General features: G+C 36.9%; 1 protein-coding gene across 1 annotated transcript; it reads left to right on the top strand.

Moving 5' to 3' along the window:
* Window positions 1-370: 370 nt before the first annotated feature.
* On the top strand, window positions 371-25688 carry hcrtr2 (hypocretin (orexin) receptor 2). The gene is made up of 7 exons (XM_034018557.3): window positions 371-758; window positions 15262-15440; window positions 17381-17624; window positions 20075-20190; window positions 21872-22089; window positions 23181-23302; window positions 24093-25688. Exons 1-7 carry the CDS (start codon window positions 542-544, stop codon window positions 24317-24319), a joined length of 1323 nt encoding a protein of 440 aa, XP_033874448.2. The 5' UTR covers window positions 371-541; the 3' UTR covers window positions 24320-25688.
* The last annotated feature ends 958 nt before the right edge of the window (window positions 25689-26646 follow it).

Below are 26646 nucleotides of genomic sequence, written 5' to 3'. Positions count from 1 at the left end.
AATAATAACAACAAATACTACAGTTTTAACAACAATGGATACAAAATATTGTGTGTGTTTGTTTTCATAGATGCATTTTTCTTTTTTAGAATTAAGTATTTGATTTTTATTTATTTTAAAAAAATGAACAATTAACAGGCTTATCTAATTGTTTTTTAGACATTCCAATTTTGGTGCATAGACCTCTCTATATTAAGACTTCATTCTGATTTTCAGCACTGCTGTTCCATTGATGGATAGAGTCATTAGAGGGGAGGGGGGATTTTTCTTCAATGGATTAGAAATCTTCCATTCATTAGAGAGGAGGGGGGATTTTTCTTCAATGGATTAGAAATCTCCATTCATTTTGGTTCATTGGGTGTCTGAGAAATACGTCATTTATATAATGACAACTGAACTTGCGCCTTACTTATTTCTCCGTTGGGTTTATAAAGGCTTCTGACACACTGCAGTCCGGTTTAGCAGGAATTGGGTTTTACAGAGCGTCGATGCAGAAGTGGGAAACAGAACAAACATCAATGAGCGCTCAACAACCTGAGTGATGTCTGGGATAAACGTGGATTCTGTCTCTGAGGATTGTTCACTACGGCAAGAGGTGAACACAACTGCAGAATTTGAATTTAACCCGTCTTCTGAAGACGACGATGAATTGCTGAAATATATCTGGAGGGAATATTTGCATCCCAAACAGTACGAGTGGGTTCTAATCGCCGGATATATCCTCGTGTTCATCGTTTCTCTAGTAGGGAATACACTAGGTAAGTTTTCTTTCCATACAAGTGAAGGGTTTTGGAATTAAGAGCTCAAGCTACAGCCGTTGTTTAATAAGTGTGCAAGTGAAAGCAGTCCCTAGCTAACTGCTTTCAACATGTATACAACTAATTTGTGCTGTAAAAAAGTTCAAAAAGAACTACTTATGTATTAATACTAAACGCCAGTCTAGTCTGTTGCTTTTGTATTATTTGATCTGTATAACGATTTCCCCTTGTTGGAATTTAATATATATATATATATATATATATATATATATATATATATATATATATATATATATATATATATATATATATATACACACACACACACCCTGACAACGGCAGGAATGACTTTTTTAATCGTACTAATCATCAGTCGACACTGTAAAAAGTGTAATCTAAAGACTGACAGTTTGTCTGTCTTTAGATTTGTTTGTACGGGTGAGAAAATTGTATTAACCTAATGTAAGTTTATTGCTAATCGACAGTATGGACAAATTAGTTTTAAGCGAAGGTCAAATCGCAGTACACGAATTATATATATATATAGACACATATTATTGATAAACAAAATGATAACATTAAAAAAAACATCAAGAAAACTAATACATGTGTTGAATGTTGTTACAATGCAGTTTGTTTTCCTCTAATTAAATGGTAATGAATGATTAATAAAGTGTTAATTGTCGATGGAACATGTTAATCATAGAAGCTTATGAGAGTACTGTACAGGCACCTCCTGATATTAGCGGGTGGGTCAAAGTTTTGATTTGGTCCAAGCCAAAGTTTGAATGGCATACCTCGTCTTAGCAGTCACCACTGCAGCCTTCATTTTTTGTGCATCATGAGCACATTTGTTTCTACCAGATAATAACTACATTTAGCATCCAATTGGAAGTAATCATTTCAAGTACCAAGATCAACATGCTTTCTTTGAAGTAGAAACCTCTAGGGAAATAAACTGTGTATGGGGCGTGCTAGGTACAGACAGCAGGGTTACATACTGTCACCCTATGATGTTTATTTTAAAGCAGTTTTTCAGTGTCAGTTGTACCTGCTTTGAGGATTCCTCTTTAAATATTTGTGATGAAACTCTTAAGAGGAATAAAAGTGCAATCGCCAGAACCTACTTGCTAATTGAGAACAATTTCAAGAATGGTATATCTCTCTCTCTCTCTCTCTCTCTCTCTCTCTCTCTCTCTCTCTCTCTCTCTCTCTATATATATATATATATATATATACATATATATATATATATATATATATATATATATATATATATATATATATATATACATATATATATATATATATATATATATATATATATATATATATATATATATATATATATACCACACACCCTGTTGCATGTTATTGCTTGCATAGACAGTACAGTATACACTTTTACATCGATTTCTAATATGCAAAAAAAAAAAAATCTCCACAAAATGTTCAACCATTTTTATTTTATTTGGCAGTTAATGATGGGGAAAACACCAAATAACCGACAAAACATTAAATTTTCAAAGACAACAACGTATTTTAATATAGTTGTCTAGATTATATGACAAGCAGTCATTTATTTTTCAAATGTCTTTTTTACTTCCATTTTTTGATATGACATTGAAATGCTGGACCTTGAGAACATTGTAAGACATTGAAAAATACTTGAAATTTGTTTTGATTGTTTCTTTCTAGTTTTGCCTTGTGTGTTTTACTACATCATGAACACAAATGCAACACTTACACTCTGACTGCCAATTTACATGAGGCAATAAATTGTATGCTTTATAAAATCAGAGCCTGATATCCTGATATACGATTTTCTTTTGAGACCCAGCAGTGCCATGGCTCTATCTCCCCATCAACCTTCTTACTTTTCTTACAGCATATATTGGCTAGGTGTATAGACTTTGACTGGCACAATTTACTTGACCAAATTACTGGTCTTTTATGCCTTTCAACCTGTCAATCCCAAGTAAAATAAATTTAGCCCCAAAAGGAAATTTATCCACATCCAAAATGACACAAGCAATGTCTGTTCTTGAGATCTGAAATTGTATGGTAGTCACGGGATGCTCTGGTCTGTATTATGTACTTTCCAAATCCAGCACCATTGTCCCTCACCTTCCAAGAACACGAAATTGACAAATTTGGAAAAGAAAATTTATATTAATTTATATTAGTAGCCATTCTGAATGAAACTCTGACCAAAAGTTTTGCATGACCCTATAGAATGAACTAATTTTGCTTCATAATGGTGAAATAATCTTGCTGAATAATATTACGTTGACATATTGAATTACATACCGCTTTGCAGTTCTCTGTATACTTAACAAAAAACTGACAATAATGGAAAAATATTACATTTCAAAATCTAACAATTAATGCTCTTCTATTAGTATGGCTTCCGGTAGACTTTTGTGATATCATTTTGTATTTCCAATGATGTCTCAATCCTAAAATTCTAGGTGATGCTAAACCTTTGGCCATAATGTATAGATACGGTTTATTGAAACATAGGCTAATCCAAAGGATTTTTCAATACATTACCTTTGGATGCCCTACTGTAGATAAAGAAAGACAGAGGTAATCAGTGTATCGTAGGGTATTTTTAATTACCTGGGCAAAGATCTTGTCAGGTTTGAGCCAGTTGATCCTGTGGTAAATCCCATTTGGCACATTTCATCAACTTATAATTGAATGCCTGCATTTTTCAATTCACATGCAATATCATGCATTGACCTTGCACTTTTTATTGTTATATCATAGATTCCATTATTTTGTGTAAGCTCTGTTAACCTTCAAATTCCACCTAGAGTATAACTTATTCATAAGTATGGACCACATATGTCATTATTATTTATTTTCTGCTTTTATCTGTATTATTATTTATATGTATCTGCTTTTGCTTCAGAGCAGCTGCTTGTAGGTGCTCCCAGGCAAACTGATGAGCCACATCCAGCCAGTCCTGCTGCTGGCGCACATACTCCAACCCTGGGGAGGTTTTCACTCGGCCAAACAGTAGCTCCGCCACAGTTCCCAACCCATCATGAGCAGCGCAGGGGTACAACCTGTTGACTCCTGCACTGCTGTCTAATAGGCCAGGATTATCAGTGGCAGCTGGCAGTCCCAATCCTTTTGAATGTGGCTGGTGGCAATGGCTAGCTAAGCGGAGAGCATTCTGTTGAAGCACTCTACCAAACCGTCGCTCTAGGGGTGGAGGGGGCTGGTGCGTGTTACATACCTCAGCTAGCAGCCTGCTTTCAACGTTCCTCCACTGGTCAGAGTGTAGTTCCAGAGGAATTCCAAACCTGCCAAAGAATCCCTTGATGAGCACGGTACCCACCGTGCTCGCTTCTTGGTTTGGCAGAGCGTATACTTCGGGCCACTTTGTAAAGTAGTCCATTGCCACCAGCATGAACCTGTTGCCTTCTTCGGACACAGGAAAGTGACTCAGAATGTCCATGCCCACTCATTCCATGGGGGTAGTGTTTTGGAAACCCCGAAATGCCCAGTGCCATTTGTCCCATGGATTGCGGTGAGCACAGCGGGTTGAAAGGAACGGGGGACCACCTGTTGCCATCGATCTTCGCCCATCATGGGCTCCTTCCAGCGCCGCTGTAGCACTACCTCCTTCAACACAAGGCCACCCCATTTTGCCCACAGCCCTTTTCTAACTAGCGAGCTCTCAGTAATAATCTTCCAGCGGGGGCGCTCACCTGTTGCCAACCATTGGGCTGTAAATCCGGGTCCTGTTCCTGTAGCGTTATCCACATTTGATACAGTACAGTATTATTTTAACCTGCAATGTAAAATGTTATCTTACTACACACTGATATTTGTGCATTCTGTGTTGACAGTTTTTCAGTTGGTCGTGGTATTACCTGCCTTTATCAATCTGTTTCTTTGTTGAATATTGCATAATATTTTACTTGACTCAAGGCTTGTTCAACTTTACATGTGATGCAAACAAGTACAATATTAAAGAGAAATTAAATAATTGGAACACTCTGTTAGTGCTGTAGCAGGTTGGCTGGTGCAATGAATCATGCAGTACTGAGCACAAGATCTATTTCAGACAACCAGGTGGCAATTTATTTTAGTATTCTTCAAGTTGCAAGACCACCAAGAGCTGAGTTTGCTGTGCACTGGCAGGGGGTCTGACCACTACTAACTTTACACACACACACAGCATGGGACTTTTTCCACTTTTTGACTAACTATTTATAGATATACAGTGCCTTGCATAAGTATTCACCCCCCTTGGACTTTTCCACATTTTGTAGTGTTACAGCTTGAAATTAAAATGGATTTAATTGGGATTTTTACCATTTGATTTACACAACATACTTAACACTTTGAAGGTGCAAAATATTTTTTATTGTGACACAAAAGTGAATTAAACAAAAAAAAAGACATTTGTTGGTTGCATAGGTATTCACCCCCCTGAGTCAATACTTAGTAGAAGCACCTTTGGCAGCAATTACAGCTGTGAGTCTTTTTGGGTAAGTCTCTACCAGCTTTGCACATCTGGATCCTGCAATTTTTGCCCATTCTTCTTGGCAAAATTGCTCAAGCTCTGTCAAGTTGGATGGGGACCGTTGGTGAACAGCAATTTCCAAGTCTTGCCACAGATTCTCAATCGGATTGAGGTCTGGGCTTTGACTGGGCCATTCTAAGACATTCAGGTTCTTGTTTTTAAACCACTCCAGTGTAGCTTTGGCTGTGTGTTTCGGGTCATTGTCCTGCTGGAAGGTGAACCTCCGCCCCAGTCCCAGGTCTCTTGCAGACTGAAACAGGTTTTCCTCTAGAATTTCCCTGTATTTGGCTCCATCCATCTTGCCCTCAATCTTGACCAGTTTTCCAGTCCCTGCCGATGAAAAGCATCCCCATAACATGATGCTGCCACCACCATGCTTCACCGTGGTAATGGTGTTCTCAGGGTGATGAGCAGTGTTGGCTTTGCGCCACACATAGCGTTTTGCGCTAAGGCCAAAAAGTTTAATTTTGGTCTCATCAGACCAGAGAACCTTTTTCCACATGTTTGCTGTGTCTCCCACATGCCTTTTGGCAAAATCCAAATGGGATTTGATATGGGTTTTTTTCAGCAATGGCTTTCTTCTCGCCACTCTTCCATAAAGCCCAGCTTTGTGGCGCGTCCGGGTAATAGTTGTCCCTCTCAGCTGTGGATCTCTCCAGCTCCTTCAGAGTTACCATTGGCCTCTTGGTAGCTTCTCTGACTAATGCCCTCCTTACCTGGTCACTGAGTTTTGGTGGACGGCCTTCTCTAGGCAGAGTCGCGGTTGTGCCATATTCTTTCCATTTTTTAATAATGGATTTAACGGTGATCCGGGGGATGTTCAAAGTTTGGGATATTTTTTTATAACCCAACCCTGATTGGTGCTTCTCCAGAACTTTATCCCGGACTTGTTTTGATAGCTCCTTGGTCTTCATGATGCTGTTTGTTTAGATATGCTCTCTAACAAACTCTGGGGCCTTCCAGAAACAGGTGTATTTAATCTGAGATCATGTGACACTTTAATTGCACACAGGTAGACTCCATTCAACTAATTATGTGACTTCTGAAGGCAATTGGTTGCACCAGAGCTTTTTAGGGGTGACACAGCAAAGGGGGTGAATACTTTTCAGTTTTTTATTTGTAAATAATTTTGAAAAATATGTAGATTTTTTTCCCCACTTCGACATTATGGACTATATTGTGTAGATCAGTGACAAAAAATCCTAATTAAATCCATTTTAATTCTAGGTTGTAACACTACAAAATGTGGAAAAGTCCAAGGGGGTGAATACTTATGCAAGGCACTGTAAAAATATTATTTTGTGGTGTTAGAGATGTTCAGAAACATAATTTGAATAGCGCCTTAACAACTGGGATAGCTGTGGCAATACCGTAGATTGCCCATAAAGTTCCATCCTGTAGGGCAGCAGTGTGGAGTAGTGGTTAGGGCTCTGGACTCTTGACTGGAGGGTTGTTGGTTCAATCCCAGGTGGGGGACACTGTTGCTGTACCCTTGAGCAATGTACTTTACCTAGATTGCTTCAGTAAAAACCCAACTGTATAAATGGGTAAATGTATGTAAAAAATAATGTGATATCTTATAACAATTGTAAGTCGCCCTGGATAAGGGCGTCTGCTAAAAAATAAAGGTAGTCACATTAGTTTTCCTCCGTCCTTTATTCTAACCTTGACCAATTACCTACCATGACCCCCCAATGTAGAGTTTTTGTGATTTAAATTATCTTTTTATGTGGTTTGTTTAAAATGCTTCATATTGTATGGTAAGGAGAATTGATACCCTCCTTCAAAGCAGTGTATACACAGATTAGAGTATGTACACAACATGAATGCCCTGCGATTAAATGAAATATTGGGTAAGGATTAAACAAATACCAATAAAAGGATACGTTTAACATGAAATGACTGCTACAGCTCCCAGTCAACACAGATTTCATTCCTAATTCAAACCTACATGTCTTAGATTTTGGTGGTTGGCTTTTAGGCTGACTTTTGTATTTGTAAAGACAAGTTACAGTAATTAAATGTATTATAATCCCATCAAAGTAGATACCCACCTGTGCCCTGACACTAACAAATACCTCCTTCAGTTAAGAAGCAGCAGCTATTTTATACTGCTCTGTTAGTATCTTTGAAGCAGTGACACATCAATGATAATTTTAATATTTCACATCAAAGTGTCAAATACAGCATCAGAATTAAATTAGATATGTATCAGAGAGCAGGTTGATCTTGCTATGAGGTGACTTTGACATCAGGGGCTGATTTGACCTTTAAGTGCCCTATTTTAGAGAGAAATAACTAAACTCATTTCGAAGATGTTATTGTTTTGGGCTTAATGCCTATGGGCAGGATTTTCAAAAGGTTGTAAATGATAACTCCAGTTCTAGTCAACAAATCGGTATGTAGCATTGATTTGGGCATTTTCAAGCGGTCGTTATGCCTATTTTGTTATTAAATAATCGTGCTAATGTGATTTCCAAATTTATGTTGATTTACAAAATAATGTTACATTCTTAACGAGCAGGGCTTCTTGCGACCGTTTGGTTTGCGTGGGAATTTAAAAGGAAATCCATGTTAATTGTCATAATTTATCAGGAGTTAAGCTGCACTTGGAAAAAGAGGGTTTTAATTAATGAAAGAGTATACCTCACCTTGAAACAGAAATGTAACAGACCGTGGCTGTGACACTGACAATACAGAGATAGAGTGTACAGGACCAGGGTTAATTTCTTACAGACTACCTAGATATTTGTAGTTATGAAAATATTTAAGCCTTTTCTATACTTGTGGTTACGAATTAGATGTAGTCACTTGTTTTAATCATTTGTAACCTTATGGAACGTTTGTTGTGTTGCTAAAATGATATTTTGCACCTAGTGTATTGTTACAGAAATTATCAATGCAACTGTAATCTGAACTCTGGATATGTACATTGTATGACAACTGACCTGTACTGTAGATTTTATTTGAATTATACAAATAAAAAAATATTGCAAAATGCACATTAAAAGAGTTGTATATAGTAAACTGTGGCAAAATATCCCCCCGAATGAGGGCAAATGACTAGTGGGGTTTAATTATTATATTTTTTTTGTAGTGTGCCATCTGATTTTTAACCACATGCAAGATAATCATAAATCAGCATTTTATATGTAACGTGTTCTAAATAAATGTACATTCTGAATGACAAAATGCACAATTTTAAATTAAGTTTACAAATTTTACACAAAATAGATATTCCCATTATTTTTTATTTCCATTTGGCTGCTACTCGCTGGTGGGAGAGACATCTCCCTGTATGCTAGTATAACTCGTTTCCATGGACAGCCAATTTGAGTCGACTCGAGTGGGCTGCAATTGGCATATATTCTCCCAGAACTCGAGCTGATGGACAACTCGAGTTGGTGAAAAATGTGATGTTTCTGTGCTTTTCCGAGTTACCTGAGTTATCACGGTGGTTGGGCAGGAAATACTACCAATTTCCGCCCAAAATACTTAGTTAAATGTTAAGACGTGAATTCGCTGCAGAATTAGTCAAATTGTCTACGATTTAAAAGATAAATCCATCTAGATATTCTTTCACATTTGTTTCATGCAGTACATATGCATAGCTATACATAATCATCTATATATATATATATATATATGATTATAAGAAAAAGCATCTGACAAAGAAAAGCCTTATACTTATATTAATGTTTTCAAATATGTTACTGGACTGTTCTGTTTTATGTTAAGCATTTTTGTGTTTTATTTTTTTATTTTTCATTAAATAACAGCCAAAATGTCTGTAACAAAATGGTTGATTGTTATTGTCTATCGTTGTAGATACTGCTATTATTACTGAAGACACCCACCGTGCAGGTATCGCAAGTCCATAAACAAAACAAAACGTTAAAATAAATTAGTTCTGCACCGTATCAAACGGAGCTAATTTTACCAGTGCTTGCAAGTCTATTAACCAGTCTGAAATTATTTCAAAGCGAATTAAAGCATTTTCATTTTGACTTTATATTGTTAAAGTTTTCACATGTGACAATACTGTCCTACAAATACATGATACTGTGATCATTCCACTGTGTTATGTTGTGAACCATAGCTAAGTTTTAAAACTGACAAATGCTATCTTAAAATTAAGGGCCATATAAGAATTATAAATACTGTAACCTATTAGAATACCTTATTGTTGTTCTCCATGTTGCTGCAATGACATTGTAGCTGCTATAACGAGTTACTGTTTTAGCAGACAGATTGCATTGAGTAAACATTTATTTGAATGTTTTTGGAATTAAAAATATAAATTAAAAGCTGCTTTGCATTTTCCTTTGTGAACGTGCTTAGTGAAAAACGGCAATTCAAAAACTGTCAAAATCCCCCATGGTAGCAAATCCACCGAATTTAATACCAGCCACAATGTCCCGTTATACGGTATGTTCCCGCCCCTACAACATGTTTGATTGATATTTAGTGATGTAATTTCCTCCCAGACCGAATTCAGACTTTAGAATTCAGGCCAGCCCCAGGAGTTATGTCGGAGCCAACTCAAGTAATTTAAAAACATGGAAAAGGAGGTGTGGGGGGGCAACTCGAGCATGTACCTGTGTTATGTGGTTCATGGAAACATGGTACTAGTTTCCATAACAGTGAATTATGCTTCCATTAGTGATCTCGTTAACATGCATTTTGATGAATAAGTTCCTCTTATCTAGTCGTTGAGACAGGTGATGTACGTGACCTGCGACAATTAAGCATTTCAACAAGAAATGCTTTCATTAACAACCTCATTGACTCAATTTCAAAGCATCAACGGATTGATTTTATTAACAAATTTTGTTTGAAAATCACTTGCTACTAAAGCTGTTGTTACTATACCACGAGTTTGATAGAATAACACTGGTTTTTGAAAATCCTGCCACATATGGCTTCATGTGTCATAATGTAATTGTCATATCATCATGCATGAATGATAAGATGGGAAAAAACTGGCTCCTGAAACGAGGCTTAACAATGAACTTACTCACATCGTACCTCTCTAATTCATGCCCAGTATATCTTCATGGTCACAGTAAAACTGCCTAGATCTAGAAAATAAAATACACAGGACAGGTCAATATTGTCCACTCAGCACAAATAAGCATTTTTTGGAGAACATTTATGTTTTTAGAAAATAAGTGAAGTAATTTAATGAGAACAATGTGGGAACAGATATCACACATTCTGCAAGTGAAAGAAATAAATTAGGATATACACTGTCTTAATATGCATGGGGTGAGGGGTGGTTCTTGGGAACTTGGCAAAGTCACCCTGATGGTTAATACATTTTCAGCTCTCAGAGTATATTGCATTTATTATTGCTTAAGATTCATTTGATCAACTCTCAACTTGGATGACAATTTGTAGACAATTTAGTGCAAATCTTAGCAAAGTGTCTGAATGTTGCAAGCCATAGTCCCTTGCCGAGATCACAATAATTCCATTATGTTTGATACTAATTTGATAAGCTGACAATTTTATAGATCAGCAAGGAAGTGATATAGCATGTCGTTCCGAAGGGAAACTTTTTTTTTGGCTTCTTATTGATTTGGCTTCTTGTTTATGTCCTGCAAGACAGGAACTGTTTTTAATAGAATTTAAGATACATTTACCTTTCAAAGTGAACAGAGCTTTCTCTACTTTCAGATAGCTTTCACAAATATATGGGATGGTGCCAGCTAGCATCAGCGGAAACATTTTAAAATCTCTTTAGAAAATATATGAACATTCTATGATCTTGAAGCATGATTTGTTTATACTTATGCAGTCCACAAAGGCAATTTAAATTATGGGTCAAAATGGGGTCCCATTGGACAGATGGTTTTAACACAGTGAATAAAGAAAGTGAGTAAATCTCTTCATTTTTTTTTTTATTCATGATACATTTACAGTCTAGTTCCTAAAAGATTACATACAGGTACAGTCGATTCTATAATTAATGACAATATGAAATTATATGATTAGCTTTTCTGATTTATTTGTTAGGAACAGCAAATTAAATATAAATTAGAAACTTGATTATAATTCTGTTATTATTATTTTTTTTTTAAACACACAGTCTGGAACTCACACATGGGGAGATGAAAAATCTCTTCTATCTAAGGTACTCTGAAAAGCTAACAAAATCTTGACAGCTTTTGCAGGTTGCAGGGAAAACTATCACCCTGAGGAAAGTGTCTTGGATACAGGGCAGGTGGCCTTAAGTAAATATGTCCCTACGCTGTGCCATGTGCACATTTTGGTTTCTTATTCAGCAGCCTTACATCAAGTACGTGTGGATGTATTGTACAGAACATATCGTTAGTATAGCCAAATGCTAATGTGTTAATTATGTATTTGTATGACAAAATGATGACCATATATATATATATATATATATATATATATATATATATATATATATATTAAATATGGACTAGAGAGGAAGGATATCCAGGGTGCAATGCCCCCTGTCGGTAACAATAGTCTTCCCTCGGGGCAATAATTTTCCACTGTGCTGAGTCTGCAGTACATATTTAAAAGTCAAAATAATAAGAGAGGCAAGGTTGGATAGTAAATATGACTTTATATACTGTAAAGCCATAAATATTTGTTATGCGTTTTTCACATGTTTGAAAAAACATGTTTGGCACGAATCTCTTAGTGCTGTACATATAATGAAGTAATATACTACTACCAGTGCAACAGGTCAGCAACATTGGAGCAGAATAGGTTTTATGGGTGTGATTCGCCAAATGTTTTGTTCGCAAATATTTATGGCTTTACAGTATTTTGTTTAAATGTAGCTGATACAGCACAAGTAAATAACTAAACAAAATCAATAAATAAGTTCATACCGCATAGTTATCAATTTTTTTTCTTTCTTTTGTAGTATGTTTTGTAATTTATTTTCTGTTAAGTCACAGAATCGCTGTTTTTTCAATCAGCCATTTTCTCTTGTTGTTGTGTTGAAAAGGGGCAGGACTGACAGTGACGTGAACCAATCACATGTCATAGGAAGACTATTGCCCGGTGGTGTAAGGATTTTGGGGCAATAGTTCAATCTATTTTTGCTCCTATGATGAGGTTTTAACCAATCAATTTCCAAGCACTCAAGGAATATATAAAAAACCTATGTATAGTGTAGTATTTGTCTTGTCTAAGTTTTATTAATATTGTTCTATCGCATTCGTTTTTTTTGACTGAATATTGGTTTTGTATAATTATCTTGCCAGGACCCCCGGAAATGGGATGTACAGTACTGTGCAAAAGTTTTAGGCAGCTGTGAAAAAATGCTGTAAAGTAAGAATGCTTTCAAAAATAGACATGTTAATAGATTATATTTATCAATTAACTAAATGCAAAGTGAGTGAACAGAAGAAAAATCTAAATCAAATCCATATTTGGTGTGACCACCCTTTGCCTTCAAAACAGCATCAATTCTTCTAGGTACACTTGCACAAAGTCAGGGATTTTGTAGGCATATAGTCAGGTGTATGATTAAACAATTATACCAAACAGGTGCTAATGATCATCAATTCAATATGTAGGTTGAAACACAATCATTAACTGAAACAGAAACAGCTGTGTAGGAGGAATAAAACTGGGTGAGGAACAGCCAAACTCAGCTAACAAGGTGAGGTTGCTGAAGACAGTTTACTGTCAAAAGTCATACACCATGGCAAGACTGAGCACAGCAACAAGACACAAGGTAGTTATACTGCATCAGCAAGGTCTCTCCCAGGCAGAAATTTCAAGGCAGACATGGGTTTCCAGATGTGCTGTCCAAGCTCTTTTGAAGAAGCACAAAGAAACGGGCAACGTTGAGGACCGTAGACGCAGTGGTCGGCCAAGGAAACTTACTGCAGCAGATGAAAGACACATCATGCTTACTTCCCTTCACAATCGGAAGATGTCCAGCAGTGCCATCAGCTCAGAATTGGCAGAAAACAGTGGGACCCTGGTACACCCATCTACTGTCCGGAGAAGTCTGGTCAGAAGTGGCCTTCATGGAAGACTTGTGGCCAAAAAGCCATACCTCCGACGTGGAAACAAGGCCAAGCGACTCAACTATGCACGAAAACACAGGAACTGGGGTGCAGAAAAATGGCAGCAGGTGCTCTGGACTGATGAGTCAAAATTTGAAATATTTGGCTGTAGCAGAAGGCAGTTTGTTCGCCTAAGGTTGGAGAGCGGTACACGAATGAGTGTCTGCAGGCAACAGTGAAGCATGGTGGAGGTTCCTTGCAAGTTTGGGGCTGCATTTCTGCAAATGGAGTTGGGGATTTGGTCAGAATTAATGGTCTCCTCAATGCTGAGAAGTACAGGCAGATACTTATCCATCATGCAATACCATCAGGGAGGCATCTGATTGGCCCCAAATTTATTCTGCAGCATGACAATGACCCCAAACATACAGCAAAAGTCATTAAGAACTATCTTCAGCATAAAGAAGAACAAGGAGTCCTGGAAGTGATGGTATGGCCCCCACAGAGCCCTGATCTCAACATTATCGAGTCTGTCTGGGATTACATGAAGAGAGAGAAGCAACTGAGGCTGCCTAAATCCACAGAAGAACTGTGGTTAGTTCTCCAAGATGTTTCGGCCAACCTACCTGCCGAGTTCCTTCAAAAACTGTGTGCAAGTGTACCTAGAAGAATTGATGCTGTTTTGAAGGCAAAGGGTGGTCACACCAAATATTGATTTGATGTAGATTTTTCTTCTGTTCACTCACTTTGTATTTTGTTAATTGATAAATATAAACTATTAACATGTCTATTTTTGAAAGCATTCTTATTTTACAGCATTTTTTCACACCTGCCTAAAACTTTTGCACAGTACTGTATATCTCAAGGGTTCTATTGTGGTTAAATAAATACATTTGAAATACATCCACACCAAACTAGTATATCCTCAGTCCATGTATCCATTTCAATGGATGTTTGGATTTTCAGTAGATATCATAAACTCTAGGTTTTTAGGTGCTGGAACCTAAAATGCATTTAAATGGAGCCTTTACCTCCAGCGAAGGTTACCTACCCCTGATTTAAAGGGATATCTTGCACCAAAAAAGTGAATGTAGAAATTTAGTGACACATCTTTCAACTCACGTATGGCTTCAGGTCAAGAAAAAAACAATTTATTGAGAAAAAATCAGGTGACCCTCAGGTCTGAGGCGGTTATAGACCATATTGTCACAAACCTGAATTAAATCGCGTTTTAGGGTGCTGCCATAGGTATACTTAGTAATGGTTATGGTAGCACCTTCATTTTGATTTAATCCATGACTCAGATTATCATGGAACTGTTCTCAAGGGGATTTTCCTTTCTGTAGTGTATGTCAAGTCTTGTGTCTCTTATCCAACAATAGAATACATTCTATGTATATAGCACCCACATGAATTCCCTGTTATAAAGTGACAGTATGGTGCCTTCTGATTTTCTAAAGGCTTACAGTATGTTCAAACAAGAATATCCTTGTAGTGTATATCTGAAAGTTTGATATAGCACAAAAAAATGCCGGGCCTAAAAGTGGTGTTGTATTTGCTTAATTTAATTTACGACATAGTTGCTTTTTAATTAATTATAACATTACATACTCCAGTTAAGACTAGTAATGAACCTTATCAATAAAAATGTAATGGACTGTTTTAAGGAATGAGGTAAACTGGTATTTGAAAACTGAATTTTAATATTTGTTTTCCATTTAATTAATCAAAATTGTTCAACAAAACAGACTTTAGCAACTAAATCAATCAGATACAAGTGTTACATGAGATAAAACAGGTCAGTCACAAAGTGATGTTGTTGTTTTGTTTTTTTGTTTTTTTTCTTGTGGAATTGTTTATTGATCACCTTGTCTCGACTCTTCTTTGAAGTGACTGTATGGATAGAATCTAATTAAAGCAACCAGTTACTTTCTATTCTTCTTTTGGGATTGTGTTTCAGTTTGTTTTGCTGTGTGGAAGAATCATCGCATGCGAACAGTTACAAACTACTTCATAGTAAACCTCTCCTTTGCGGATATACTTGTCACCATCACCTGTCTCCCTGCAAGTCTTGTGGTTGATATTACAGAAACATGGTTCTTTGGCCAGACTCTTTGCAAAGTACTCCCATATTTACAGGTGAGAATTAGTATTATTTTTTTTACTTGTTCTACTGAAAATAATTTTATCTCCCATTGGTAAAATCTATATGCTTGGTGAAACCAACTAATATTTTTAAAATATATATTTGTAAAGTATTTAAGAAACCCATTTTGAACTGTGTTAAAAATGTCAGCTCTATAATTGTTTCCTGTCAAAGCACATGATATTTATGTTACTTGAAATTTCTGTTATGCTTGAATATGTCAGTTATAACAATAACTATTTGAAATCAGGTAAAAACATATGCACTGACCAGCAAAAATAGCACACCAGGTAAAGATTATCTCCATTGTGACTCAAAACTGACTGCGCTGCCCATATTGGGCTAGGATTCAATTACAGGGATTATCCAAATATTATGTTTATTGAACATACAGTATAGGACCAGTTAAAGTACATAAAATACTGCTACTGGCAAATAATACAATAAAAGCATTACATACTGTATGTACAGCTGTTACTTAGGTTTTAAGATGTTAATACATTGCTAATGAAAAAAAGAGAGAACACCTAAGATGGCTTCCTCTGAAACAATGGGGTCTGACAGAAAAGGGTACATTACGTTGTCTCTCTATTGAAGGACTTATCTGTGACAGTGCTTTGATTGTATGTTTCATTAAAAAGCAACTTTACTCACCATTTTTAGCACTGTGTGAACGTGTTTCTCCGAATTAATTTATTTTCAGAAAGGGGGTTAGAGTGCAGATAAACATGGGTGGCACTTTATAGTAAGCTTTATAATATGCTGTCAACACTGAGCTTGCTGTTCGAATATAAATAAGAAGTTAATGTACTGGAGTAAATGAGTGCATATATAGTTCTAGCAAACATGAAAACCAAACTGAAATCATGTTATGAATCAATGTAACTGTTGATTTTATAATAAATATATCAAACAAAATAACAGTGAATTCTAAAGCTTGGAAATGATATTTACTCTTCGTCTTAAATTACTTTTTTTTAAATATGCATATTTTTAGCATAGTTTACCATGATTTGCCCTCTAGGCTTTACAATGCATACCAGTGATTTATTACACTTTTCTCAGCTTTTACCGTGGTAAGCTTTAATTGGGACAGATCAAGTGGACAGATGAAATAGACAAACATAGCTGGGAAAAAACATTTTAGGAAAATAAAGCAGCACTGTTACGTAGCGCCCCCTGCTGTGCAGGCACTGAACATCACAGTTTCTTAGTCAATAACAGTGCTGATAAAAATAATGGCACCCAAAGTCTTTTTGTAGGGCTGAAGCGCCAGTGGCACACTTTTATTAGCTTTCACAATAAGCCCACTGGCCTTTTAAGAACAAACAAAACAAAGCCTAACTCCCACGGTCCTACCTCATATACTGGAATATGCCCTTTTTACAAATCTGACTAAATAAACATACAGAGCTAGTCTCAGCTCCTCCAAAACAAACTTAACAAATAGTTGCCCTTTTCACAATGTATAGGTATTTTTCCAATACAGTTTTTATACAAACAAAGTGCTAGCCACCTGATTGAAGCTAGGCAGGCAGTGTGGAGTAGTGGTTAGGGCTCTGGACTCTTGACCGGAGGGTTGTGGGTTTAATCCCCGGTGGGGACACTGCTGCTGTACAAGGTAGTACTTTACCTAGATTGCTCCAGTAAAAACCCAACTGTATAATGGGTAATTGCATGTAAAAATAATGTGATATCTTGTAACAATTGTAAGTCGCCCTGGATAAGGGCGTCAGCTAAGAAATAAATAATGATAATCAACAGGTTTATATACAAGGCTGGGATTGGCTGTGCTTAACAGGCTTGTTAAAGAAGCATTCCAAGGATGCTAAATCATCTTTAATGGATGAAAAACAGATACTGAGTAACCTAGCATTAGTGAATACATTTACTATTCGTTTTTACTGTTTTCTTATTTTTATTTTCTTTCCAGACTGTATCCGTTTCTGTGTCTGTACTGACTTTAAGCTGCATTGCCCTGGACAGGTGGTATGCCATTTGCCATCCTCTGATGTTCAAAAGCACAGCTAAACGAGCAAGGAAAAGCATAGTAATTATCTGGATGGTGTCCTGTGTTATAATGATCCCCCAGGCCATAGTAATGGAATGTAGCAGCATGGTTCCAGAGTTAACAAACAAAACCAGTTTATTTACAGTCTGTGATGAACACTGGGGAGGTGAGTTACTTTCTTGAATCATTTTTTATGACTAGCAAAGGATCGATAGCTTCAATTTTCTTAAAATATACTATGTCAATCTGCTGGATTATTAAGATGGTGATCTTTAGTATGTCTAGGCTGACATGCTTGTTTCTCATTTTGTTGTAGTTAATGTGGTTTTTATTTATTTTACCATCAGAGCAAAATATATTTTGAAACATGAAAGATGAAACATAATGTAACAACTGTCAATGTTGTGTTTACTAAAAACAAGTAAAATTAAAGTTGTTGGGATATTAATGCCACTTTTTTTGAATAGCTAAAAATGTCAGTAATATCCTTTCCTGTTTCTGGTGGCTGCCAGTGATGGATGATAATCAGAATAAAAACATTTACTCAGTGCCAAAACCTATACATTTGCCTGATCCATGAAGCATCTTGTTTTACAGGAAACACATCAGCTGGTACATTTGACTTTTGGCACAAATGATGATTACAGCTGGCAAGAATGTCAAAACACTCTTCAGCATTGTATCAAACAACCACAGTTTCCTGAAATTATGCAAATCAAGTACTGAACCTAGCCTACCAACACCATAAACTGCCTTTCATTTTTTTTTATATATATATAACAGTATTAAAATAGGTAAAATGGGTCTCCCGAGTGGCGCATCCAGTAAAAGCACTCACTAGAGTGCAGGATGCGCACTATAGTCTGGACGTCGCCGGTTCGAGTCCAGGCTATTCCACAGCCGACCGTGGACGGGAGCTCCGAGGGGGCGGCGCACAATTGGGCGAGTGTCGCCCGGGAGGGAGGGGTTAGGTCGGCCAGGGTGTCCTCGGCTCACCGCGCACCAGCAACCCCTGTAGTCTGGCCGGGCGCCTGTGGGCTTGCCTGTAAGCTGCCCAGAGCTGCTTTGTCCTCCGACGCTGTATCTCTGAGACGGCTGCACGGTGAGTCTGCAGAGTGTAAAGAAGCGGGCGGCTGACGGCACACGTTTCGGAGGACAGCGTGTGTTCATCTTCGCCCCTCCCGAGTCAGCGCAGGGGTGGTAGCGGTGAGCTGAGCCTAAAAATAATTGGGCATTTCAAATTGGGGAGAAAATAGGTAAAATGAATACAGAACAGAATGCATTCTATAGATGACATTTACATTTAACAAAAACTATGTTATGTTGATTCTTGCACCCTTGCATGTATAGGCACCCTCTGCTGCAGCAAATCACAACTGAACTCACGCTATTTATTTGAACAATGTCGCACGACTCAACAAATATTTAAATTAGTATATTGTAGCTATTTTCATTAACATATTTTCTCTTAGTACATACAAAATGTATACTTTGCGAATTGTCGCAACGAAAATGCAAATTGTATATTTGCGCTGTGACTGGCCTATCTTAGTACATCTACCCCATAGTGTTGTGACTGAATGCCATTTGCATTAATGCAACTGCTTAAGCAAGGATCACTGCCAAAGCCATTGACATTCAGCAAAGGAATATACTGTGAGCTTTCAAAGTAACAAAGTTTGAAATGCTATTTGTGTTTAGATCAGTCACTGCAGCACATCCTAAATAAGCGACTCTGTGGATAATGTTAATGTCCATAGTTTATCACATTGGCCTTTTGTAAAAATGTGCAGAATATAAATTTAAAAAATGTTTCATACAGGTAACTACTGTACATTAACCTATATACAAAGGTATATCCCCAGAAATGGCAATCATTTGGTAGCAGCCTTGTCTTGACTGAGCGATATCAATTTGCTTGCTCAAAAGACGAGCCTGAATGCTTAACCAAGCACAATGATATACCAAGTATCATATGACATTTACTGTTAACTTGCTAATGTTAAAAAGCTTATCTAAATAACCTTCCCTGAATTAAAGGAAATTATACTGTACTTAAAGTGGTTGTAGCAAACAAAATAATTTATTTTATTTTATTTTAAAACATTGTATATGGTACTAAGTTGTTTTGCAAGTCATGGGAATAAGGCACAGCAACTGAGTATCACAAATCTTCTAAAAATCCATTTAAGACCTTTTTGGCTAACGGAGATGCCAAACAGGTAAGATTAATAGGCTTCATCTGTTAGCTACAATTAATTTAGTATCCATCCAGATTTACATTTTAAAAGGTGTCTTATATTAAAATGCTTGGTTGGGTTCAGTCCCTGGCCCATTTATTGTTAACTTACATTCTATGAGGCACATATTCATTGTTCTTGGCAAATAAATAAACAAAACAAACAAAAACAAAAGAAAACCTTTATATATTATAAACCTTTTACTTGGCACTAAGAGCATGCACCTGACCCATGTACCTCATATACACAGCCAGTATTACAGCTCCTATAGCTTTCAGGATGTCTCTGAGTTATGGTATTAAATGGAAATGGATAATGTTATGATTGTCTCTATTGATGTACCAGGCTGTTGATCCATTTTCTGTTTTAATTGCAGATGAAATCTACCCCAAGGTGTACCATGTCTGCTTTTTCTTTGTTACGTATTTGGCACCTTTATGCTTAATGGTGTTGGCTTATATCCAAATATTTCACAAGCTTTGGTGCCGTCAGGTAAACATCTTTTTTACATTTTTTTTTTTTTTTAAATGTTGTATTACACATGTTAATAGTGGGGTCCCCGACTGGCCCACTTGGTAGAAGCGCAGCTGTGTGGTGCCCAGGGTGAGTCATACAGCGCAGGTTTGCATCCTGGCTCTGGCGCTCCTGTGGGCTAGGGAGGCAAAACTGTCAGGGACTGTTTCTCCTCATCACGCTACAGTGAACCCTGCTGGCCAGATGTCCAGTGAGCTCAAAGACAGACACCTGCAGGACTGGCCGTTGTCCTCCAGAGGTCGGTAGCTTGCTTACATCCGCTTTCGAGTTCCTGGGTGAAAAAGGAAGCTGGCTTGGTCGTGGGATCGGAGGACACCCACTGAAACTTTGGGTCTCCTGAGCCGTGTGCTGACGTGCTGCGGTGAGGGGAAAAGTGATTGGGCATTCCAAAATGGACACACTCAATTTATATTAATAAAAATACTAATAGCAATAGGGAAATTCAAACTCATGAGTAATCAGAATGCATATATTGAATTGTAAATATATTAAGAGAATACATAGCCATGCTGGACATATCTTAAAAGAAACACATTTTTGGGGGCTCACCATGTAATAGCACTACCGTGAGATTCCTGGTTTTGCTGAGCTGGGGACTTAATAGGGATTACAGCTTTGGTATTTGTCCTTCTGTGGGCTTGGGAGGAAAATCGCCTGGGTTTTGCGTATCTTACTGTGTCACAGTGAGGTAGCCTGCTAACCTCCTGTATGTTTTGGTGACTGTGGAAGGGTGGTGGGCAATTCACTGACACACACGGGAGACAGAAGTTTTATTTGTAATGCCGCTCAGGCGCACTGATTTATTTTTACCCGCAGAGGGCGGTGTTGTCCGTGGCCTGAATATTGGCAACAGTAAACAGGACCACAGGTTTACCAATGCTGGTATACAGTCCAGTGGACATACAAGTGCTCAAAAATAAAAATGAAAACAAAATGTGAAAGAAAAAGGGAAAATAAAATACAGTAATAAAACTACAAAACAAGTGCTGCTTACGCAGAGCCCCCACTGTCCCTAAGCCGGTCAGTACGAGCCTCCGGCCTACGCTCAGTTAATTCCTATACACTGGGGTGGCCAAAGTTCCCTGTACAACTACACACATCCCCTCGGATATGTAATTATTTCTTTTACTTTTTAGTTTCTTTTAAGGCAGGCTATCTCACTCAGCCGTGCTTGTCTGTTCTTTGTTTATACTGACGTCTTCCGCCAGTGTCACTGGGTATCCTCTCTCCGGCCACCCGAATGCACAACCAAGCACAGTTCTTATGGGCCGAGCAATCCCCCAAGGCCCGCCTCTCAGTCACTCAGAGAGAGGGAAAGCCAACACACCCTCTTCCCCACCTCTCCGTGTCATCGCCCTGACTGACAGGCGGATCTTACGAGGCTGCTGCCCTCTTCCTGCAGAACCACGGACACACCAGATAGTCAGCACAGATCTCACTTGTTACAGTGACATTGAAATTGGGCATTCAAGATTAAAATGATTAGACACTAGCAATGTTTTTTTTTTTTAAATGGGAGTAAGTGAAACTGGACCATATTATAATTTGGTATTGTATATCTTAAAATGAAATATTTTAATGATATTTTCTTTGTAAATGCAGAGATTTTCATGTCTGCCCTTTATGTTATTTCTTAAAGATTCCAGGAACATCTTCAGTTGTTCAAAGAAAATGGAAGCCTTTACAGTGTTCAGGCCAATCTTCTGGGCCAGAGACTATAAAAATTAAAACAAACATGGTGGCAGCAGAAATTAAACAGATTAAGGCCAGAAGAAAGACGGCTCGGATGTTAGTGGTTGTTCTGTTTGTATTTGTGCTGTGCTATCTACCAATCAGCATCCTTAATATCCTGAAAAGGTAAGATTACTTTCTATATGATTGATATTTTGGTAATGTACACACAATCTGAATACTGTCACAAAAAACAGATTCCATTCTAAAATGTGTCTGTATGCTTCTGTCCAAATAAAATACATTCTCAACCAATGAAGTTTAATTTATTTAGACAACAGCTGAATTCAGCTGTTTCTACTGCATTGCAGTTTTTATATAAACAGGATACTCCATGAACTCCATGTGTTTATTTCCCTCATGGGAATGGCTGTTAATAACTTATTTGGCCTTTCTTATTCATGGAATAACCACAACTTTCAGGGAATGTATACTTCAACTGTTACTGTACTTTTTATTCTAAATTAATTTTCTGTTAGTAAGAGGTAATTTATTTAAAATGTCTGCATATTTTCCTTTGAAACAACACAAAATTCCATGTGGGATTTTAAAAAAAATCTTTATTAACAGTGGCATGCTTAATTTATTAACAGTCACTTTGATAATTATAAAATCTAAGGTTTGTGACGCATTTGGTTTCTTTGATAATATATTTCTATAAATGCTTAGCATCTAGCGATTACTAATTAATGAAGCATTTCAATGTTTTTGCACTGAATGATTCATCTTGTTGCTGTCAATTTTTTTTTTTTTTTTAATATAGTAAATCTCCTGATTTGCAGATCAGAAATTAGACAGACCTATAGTTCTTCATACACTAGCTCAGTAATAAGATTAGCTACGATCAATCATGAAGTGCATACAAAGAGGGGAAAAGAAAAATATTAAAGGATTGATTTACAAAGATCCCTGGCTCCGCGGGGCACTAGATTGATCAAGTACTAAGTGAGAAGAAGGGGGTGGGGGGGGGGGGGGGGGGTGGGGGGGGCATAGGTGGAGTTGTCCAGCAAAATTAAGTATATTTGATTATGATCACACTAAAAAATGGGTCCTACTGCAATCTTTAAACTAAGATGTTTTTACTGTGCATGGTTTGAGTTCAGAGCCTCCCATTCAGGTATAACCTACCTACAGAAACAGTTCAGAACAAGTTTGTAAATCGAACCTGAAAAATAAGATTAATGGAATTTTTGGCTTTCTACCTTTTTATTTTATAGAGTATTTGGAACCTTTGACTATACGAATGACAGAGAAACTGTGTATGCCTGGTTTACATTTTCACACTGGTTGGTATATGCAAATAGTGCTGCAAACCCCATCATATATAATTTCCTTAGTGGTAAGTTTTTTCCTTGTTATGTTTGAGTGTTTTACAGTTGTTATACCATGTGAAGTAAAACAGTTGCATGCAAGGTTATCTTCATGCTCTGATGAAATCTAGGGAATAGACACAAGTATTAGGACTGATGAATAAATGCAGTGAGGATGAGGATTTCTCACTGAAATCTTTTGCATATGTTTGAAGATGAAATGGCCATCAATTTAGAGATACCAATTTAGTCAGCAAGTAGAGTGGGATAAAACAGATGCCCTACCCCAATCATTCTGTATTTGTACAGGTCCCGATACTTCCAGGTATGGTTTTCTATGTACAATATGTAATGTTGACACTTAATGTAATATTAACTTAGAAATCTTTAGACATTAGGAATATTAACTTTCAAGACAAATCCACCCATGTTCTCACTTCCTGTTGTAACCCCCAGAAACTGTAATGATGAATACCCTTACCTGAAAGTTCACATGTCTGTACAGTACATACGTATTGTAGCAGGTCAGTGGTGCAGTAACACTCCCACAATTGACTAGAATGGGTTGTGCTGCACTGCCACCTGACAGTTCCGTCGCAATAGAAATAATACAAATAATTGATCAGTCCAAAGCCTAGAAATACAGTAACTGCATAAGAAAACTGATCTCCATAGAGTACAATGTCAGTTTAGAATATTGTATTATTACAAGTCAGTTGTTTTAAATCACAAAACGTCCATTTGTGCCTTTAGTTGATGTTTAACAAAGGCACCTCACATGTCTTATTTCCAGTTAATGTGCTTCAATTTTTATTTTAGGAAAGTTCAGAGAAGAATTTAAAGCAGCATTCTCTTGCTGCTGTTTTGGAATGAATCAACAAAGAGAAGAGCAGCAGAGAAGAGGACAAGCAAGCACCGACAGTCGTAAATCACTCACTACACAAATCAACAATTTTGATAATGTTTCCAGGATATCAGAACACGTAATTTTAACAAGTATAGCAACATATCATACAAACAATGATGGGGAGAGCATAAACTGGTAGCATAACAAGATGTTTAAGAGTCTAGCAGAGATGATCTGGGTCTAGCAGAGATGATCTGGGTCTAGCAGAGATGATTTGGGTCTAGCAGAGATGATTTGGGTCTGCCATTAGCTGAGATTTTTTTGAAATATTGCTGCCGTTGATGAATGTAAAGAATATGCAAGTTTGTTTTTATATTGTTGTATTGAAAATCAACCCCCGTTTTAATTTGTTTTAATTTATTTTCTGTATTCTCTGTGAATTATACATCTTGATAGACCAATAACATACTTCAACAGCATTCAGACAAACCAGTTATATTCAGAGTTTTAATGCTTGTTTTGCTGGAATGTTTTTTGTGTTTGTCAAAAAAAAAGAAAAAAAATTCAAAAAAGTTTTGCGTCTAATAAAAAAGAATTAAACCGTCTGAGATGTACTGTATATTAGCTTTAGAATGCTTCTGAAGAGGCTGAAGGATTTACAGCAACACATATTTCTTATCGTTGCTGCCTTCTGAGTTGTACACATTCCACCAATATCTGTTTTAACATATTCGCTATTGTTTTAATAGTTTATTTACATGTCCTTGGTCTTGAATCAGTTTTGAACAGTTGTTTTAGTTATTCAAGGGGAAAAATGTCAGCAGTCATCATAGGGACTATTGTACAGAGAGGACCTCACAATATAAATATTGTCATCAAAATGTGGATTCAGGTTTTCACACATTTAACTACAGTATATAGACAGTGAAATCTGCTGTGTGGCTCAGTGAGTAGGATTTTTAGTTAGTTTGTTGGTTATTTGTATCCCATTTTGGTCCACTGCTGATGGAAATGAAAATATTCCACCCACACTTGAAATAAATGAACAACAGTTATCAGTCATTCACAGTGCAATAGTGACAAGACCGACAAAGTGTGTGCCTGCTTCATTTTTTAAATATTGCACCTTTGCCGGCTTTAGGGCTGTAAATCTTTTAACTGACAAATTGTGCTTTGATTTGCCCCCTTTAGTGCATATTCATAAATACATATTCATGGCAAGAACCCGATGTGAAGCGAAAATAAATGTTCAAAACTGATTATGACTAAGGCTGTGAAAATAAAAAAATATTAAAATTCCGGATAATGTACATAACTGTTAATTATGTGTTGTGTTGTAAACCAGACACCTCTCTTCAGTTACACTTTAAATTATAAGGTTAATCATTATTCTTGACTGTTTGTAATTAGTGGTTTATACTCTTTATTGTAAAAACTTGAATAGATCTAAATAAAATACCATGTACTTTATTTTAGTCAGACTTCTTTGCACTGTAAGCATTTTATTATTTATCTTGTTTTTCTGTTGTTGTTTTGTTTTGTGGTTGTTTAGTATGCAATAAATCCATTTTTACTAGCGCACACTTTTCTTCCTATAGTTGTACATATGTTGCTGTTGGGATGTGAGTTCATCAGGATGTAAACAATCAGAATGGAAGGGAATGCAGTTTTAAAGATTTAAGTATTGGTCAAAACTAATACCTAAATGGGGGTGCATGAACTCAGCGGGATGCCACAGTGTCGGCGCTATATTACTGATCTCGGAGGATTGATTAACACGCTTGTAAAATTAGCAAAAAACACAAAACTGGAGGCAGTCGTGTGTATGCAGCAGGGACACTTTTTAAAAAGCAGATTGCTTGGCTATGTAGTCCATTTTATTATGATGAGGTTGTATAATGCATCAGCGAGACTGCATTTAGAATACTGGATTTAGTTCTGGTGCCCGCAAGACAAAACTGACATTGTGGTTTTGGAGAGAGAAAACAGACTAGTGCAGGCTTATAAAACTGCATCTCACCAGCCTAGAGCAAAGAAGGATAAGGGAAGACTTGATTGAAGTTTTTAAATCCTAAAAAAATCAAAGTTTACTAGACAATATTTAAAATGTCCTAAAGCAGGACCAGGGGACAGTTGAAAAGTGAGTGGAGATAGATGTTGGTCCAGGTTAAACAGAGGAAGATTGAGGTAATCAGAGCAGGTTAAGGACAAGCCTTTCTGAGGGTATATCAGATGAAGGCAGCTGGACTATTGCACTAATTCCTTCTTTCCTTGTGTCTGTCATTTGGCCCATTTGGAAGAAAATTGAATTAGTCCTGTTCATATACATCAGCAGTGAGATCAGAACTGTTGAATTAGAACAAATGACCAAATCAGGACTTAAATACGTACATTAACATGTATTAACTGTTTTAAGTTTATAACTTTAATGAATGTGTGTACAAATCTTTGTTCACTTGAAAATTAGACTGTGAACGATGAAATGTATATATTACAACAAGTAAACAAGTGATTTACAACCAAATG

Source organism: Acipenser ruthenus, chromosome 6 (genome assembly GCF_902713425.1).
Source record: "Acipenser ruthenus chromosome 6, fAciRut3.2 maternal haplotype, whole genome shotgun sequence".
NCBI lineage: Eukaryota > Metazoa > Chordata > Actinopteri > Acipenseriformes > Acipenseridae > Acipenser > Acipenser ruthenus.
The sequence above is the reverse complement of the archived record's forward strand: the minus strand, read 5'-3'. Positions and strand labels throughout refer to the sequence as shown.